General features: G+C 41.7%; 1 protein-coding gene across 1 annotated transcript; it reads right to left on the reverse strand.

Annotated features, from left to right (window-relative positions):
- Positions 1-609: 609 nt before the first annotated feature.
- On the reverse strand, positions 610-3,408 carry LOC131217604 (putative disease resistance protein RGA3). The gene has a single exon (XM_058212545.1). It carries the CDS (start codon positions 3,406-3,408, stop codon positions 610-612), a length of 2,799 nt encoding a protein of 932 aa, XP_058068528.1.
- Between the last annotated feature and the right edge of the window lie 1,034 nt (positions 3,409-4,442).

Here is a 4,442-nt window from a genome sequence, read left to right on the forward strand (position 1 = left end):
GTGTGTTCTGTTTTTGTTTGTATATGGATTTGGCAAGATATCCAATTGGTTTTATAGAAATGTTTTTGGCTTGATCAATCTGGCCTGTTCATTTGGCAACTTGCTTGTTTGTAATCCTCACGATTTGTGGCTCATCTGAGGCTTGAAAATTTCTCATTCTTTTTGCTAAAGTATATATTTGAATTTATCACAATCATTCTGTTAAATATCACATATGTACAATAATTTGGAATATTAAAGCTAATTTGCGATATCACATATATTCTTGTGAATATTTTTAAAAATTCCAATGCATTCTAATTCCTCTCATTTACTCCCCTCCAAACAGAATATTTGGATTTCAAATGCATTTCATATACTCCTGTCCAAACACAATTGAGTAAGCCATTTACTCCCAATTTATTTACCTCTATTAACAAGCTCCCAAATGAGCATCAAACTAGTCTTCATGGGTTGATTGACATGTATCACAAGAAAATCCATAGAAAAAAAAATTAAAATAACTAAAAAAGTACAACAGTTCCACACAGAACCAACACAAATCCTTGAAACAAAAGCAAAAGAAAAGTTGTTGTTGATTTCCTCTCCACTTGCTCCTATCGAGATCATTCAAGTAACAATTTCGATACGAGGGATGTGGGAAATCTTGCCCCGACCTTCTCCTCCATCTCGGTAGCGGTCTCGTAACAATGGACAGCACATGATCTTCAATTCTTGAAGCATGGTGAGATGTTGCAACTCTGGTAGAGACTCCAACTGTTCACACCTGTAGATTTCCAAAATTCGGAGGACCTTGAATTGTCCCAACCAACCACAAGGGAGCATTTTTAGCTCAGGACTGTACCAAATCACCAAATGGTTGAGGTTGGGGAGGATGGGTAGGGGCCCTCCTGACAACATCCCTTCATTACTTATGTTTAAAGCCAGCTTCTGGAGGAGCAATGGAAGGTTGCAGGGCAATGCCTTTAGCTTTGGGCAATTATGTATTTCTAATTGGAGGAGAGATGGCATAACATCTCCACCTCTCAATTCCCACTCCTCCCAATTTGGCATGCCCCAAAACATTAAGGTCTCCAGCTTTGGGAATGAGACACCACCACCACCACTTCTGTCGTTGTTATCATCCCCAATAAACTCACCACCCACATATCTCACCTCTTCCATTTCCATAATTTCAAGAGATTTAAGAGACGGTAGTTTCCCAAGACCCGGTAGTTGTTTACACTTCTGACATTTCTCGAGATGCACCTTGACTAGATTGGAGAATGCTGGATCCTCTAGCCACTTGGGAAGCTTGGAACCTTGGTAATGCAATATTTGAAACTCTTTCAGGTTTCTGTGGGGCTGGAGGCTTTGGAGCACGTCTTCCATCCTCTTCATCTCGTCATCCAACAGTTCACGTCTGTCGTAGTACTGCAAGGATATAGCATGAAGGTGCTGCTTTTTATACAGTTCTGCCTCCCTAGCTTCATCTGCGCTCCCGATATTTTCCAAGCCGATAATTCGAAGTCTTCCTTGAAGGTGATTGAGGTTTTTCAGTTCTCCGCATTTACATCCGTCGTCTCTATCCCCCATAATGAAACGTGTTAACATCTGAAGGCCAGTTAGTCTCCCTATACCCTGAGGTAAGTACTTCAGCATGTGGGTGTCTTCTAATTCTAGATGTCTCAGGCTAATCATCTTCCTCATCCCTCTAGGCAGTTTTCTTAGCCTAAAACAACTATTGAGTTTCAAGGTCCATAAATTTCTGCAATTACTCACTGCTGCTGGCAACTCTTTTACGCTTGTATAAGATAAATCAAGATATCTCAAGTGTTTCAACTGTCCTACTGTTTGAGACAATTTCGTAATGCTAGTAAAACTCGCGTCGAATACTCGAAGCCGTCTCAAATGATGAAATAAATTGTTTGGCAGGCTGGAGATGCTTGGGGCGAGTAACAATGTCCGCAGCTTGTGGGCCTTATAAAGGGTAGCCCAAGTAGAAGCCACTTCATTATCAGCATCTTCTTCATAATTGGCGATTAAAGAAGAATGACGGACATTTTTTATTTTCGAGGAGGCTTGCTTTCCGATCTCCACTATCGAACAGTCACTTCCTGTAACAAATTGCGCAAGATCATGAACCAAATCATGCATCTTGCACTTGTTGCCATAACTATCCATTTCTGCGGCTTGGAGCAATGAGCGCCTTAACAAATTATCTAAATATAGTTTGCTGATTTCCTCCACATCTCCGCTTCCCTCGGAGTGGATGAAACCTTGGGCCACCCATAGCTTGACGATCACGTCCGTGTTGCTCTCCTTGTTGATCCACCAATCTTTCGGAAAAACGGAGCAATACATGAAGCACTGCTTTAGAGCAGGAGGCAGATTATAGTAGCTTAGTAACAAAGCTGGTAAAATGCCTCCCAAGGTATCGCCTGTGGTCCATATATCACTTCCCAAGACAAGATCCCACTGGCTTCTTGTCCTTCTCGAGCGCATGGCACTCCCTATTGTCTTTGCTGCGAGAGGCACGCCTCCACACTTTTTTACAATTTCCCTTCCAGTCTCTTCCAATTCCGAACGCTCTTCTGCACTTCGATGATCGAGTGCTCTACGGCTGAACAATAACCAGCAATTTTCTTCGGATAAAACTGCCAGTTTATACATGTGGGTGTTTCCCTTCGCCAGTGCAACCTTTTCACTGCGAGTGGTTATAATGATTCGACTCCCTAATGCACCGGCTTGGAAGGGAAGTCTCAATTTATCCCACTTCTCACTATTTTCACTCCAAATATCATCAAGCACAAGCAAGAATTGCTTCGCATGCAAGATTTCATGGAGGTGATGTTGCAACTGATCCAGGTCTAGTGATTCACAGCTAGACCCATTTGCAGATTTTATGATTAATTTCGTAATCTTTTTCACATCAAAATGTACTGAAACAAACACCCACATTCTCATGTCGAAATGCCCTGTCACATCCTCATTGTTGTAGGCGAGCTGGGCAAGAGTGGTCTTGCCCAATCCCCCCATTCCAACAATAGAAATGACAATGGGCGTCTCATTTACTTCTCCACCATTCTCCCTCAGCAGCAAGTCTACAACTTCCTTTTTATCATTTTCTCTACCTACAATTGACGATTGGTGGAGCAGGGAGCCTGTTTCTCGCTCTTCGATCTCGCCCCGCCTCACTTCACTATCCACTCTCTCACTCTCTCCTCGATCTACACTAAGACCCAATTGGCTCATCTCTGTTTTGATATGTTCTAATTTACCCCATGCCTCCTTTATCCTTCTCCCAATTCCGTGACGTAACATGACATGATTGAAGCAAGTAAAAGGCGAGAGGAAGCTTCTTACCTTGTTCTCGCTGAAACTAGACTCATCGCCTTCATCGACTTTGGATCTGAGAGCTTCTGCCATCCATTCATCTAGTATGTCGTCGACATCATAGGCCTTTTAGCTTCTCCAACCAAGTCATCACCACTTTATCCTTCACTTGCCGACTTTCAGCATCTTCAAGCACAGCTTTGATCAAGAAGAACGTATTGGAAAGCTTTTCAATCTCATTGGTGACACCCACCAACAAAGCCACCTCATCCTGGAGGATGATGTTCAACTTCTCCATTGCGGTCGAGACTAGTAAATCAACCATGTTTTCTTTTTCCTTTTTCTTTTTCTTTTTTTTTTTGTGGGGTATGTAGAAGGGAAGAAGGGAGGTGTTTGAATTGAAAGAGGTGTAGAAATTGGAAATGGGAAGGACCCTTAGATTTGGAATAGAGAAGGTAGAGCAGTGATAGAAGAAAATCTTGTTTTGCAATTACTGTTACAACTGAATTCTCATTTTATAGTCAGTGTTTGATAGATGCCTGTTATTTCATCTTTTCTTTATTCCAAGATTCATGCAACACTTTCCTTCCACTTCAAGTTTGAAATGCTTAAGGAGTTAAACAGTGACTCCAAATGAAGGAATGGAATAATCTCATCTGGACCAAAGGTTTGGACAAATCCTGACGGTTGATCAGATGTGTCATACAATGGATGACCCATGTCCTAGAAATAAAAATCCATGATTAGCAGATGGATTGACGGTTGGGGAAAGAATCATGGAACTGGTTCCCATCCAACTCGAGGGTAAAGATTGGATGACTGGGATCTTCTAATCCGGTTAATTTGTAATAAGACACGATTGATCAATGGCTGGAAAAAACCAAGCGCCCCCGGTTGGTTTATGAGGTTAACAATATCCATGGATTGAGTACAACTCATCTTAAGAATAAGATGTCCTCTCAAAAGTAAAGGGAGATGCCTCATGCAAGGATTTCCTAGAATAAAGAGTGAGAGACCGAAGAATCGGATCTGATACCAACGGACGAGGAATTGAAAAGTATCTTATCGTGCATTATTGAGTATGAAGATCAGATGAATGGAACATCATACTATGAATAACATACCTT

This window comes from Magnolia sinica, chromosome 10 (genome assembly GCF_029962835.1).
Source record: "Magnolia sinica isolate HGM2019 chromosome 10, MsV1, whole genome shotgun sequence".
In the NCBI taxonomy this organism is placed as follows: Eukaryota; Viridiplantae; Streptophyta; class Magnoliopsida; order Magnoliales; family Magnoliaceae; genus Magnolia; species Magnolia sinica.

What these genes read in the sequence shown, in the direction of transcription:
- LOC131217604 (XM_058212545.1), bottom strand. Translation starts at nt 3,408, where the DNA reads ATGGCAGAAGCTCTCAGATCCAAAGTCGATGAAGGCGATGAGTCTAGT.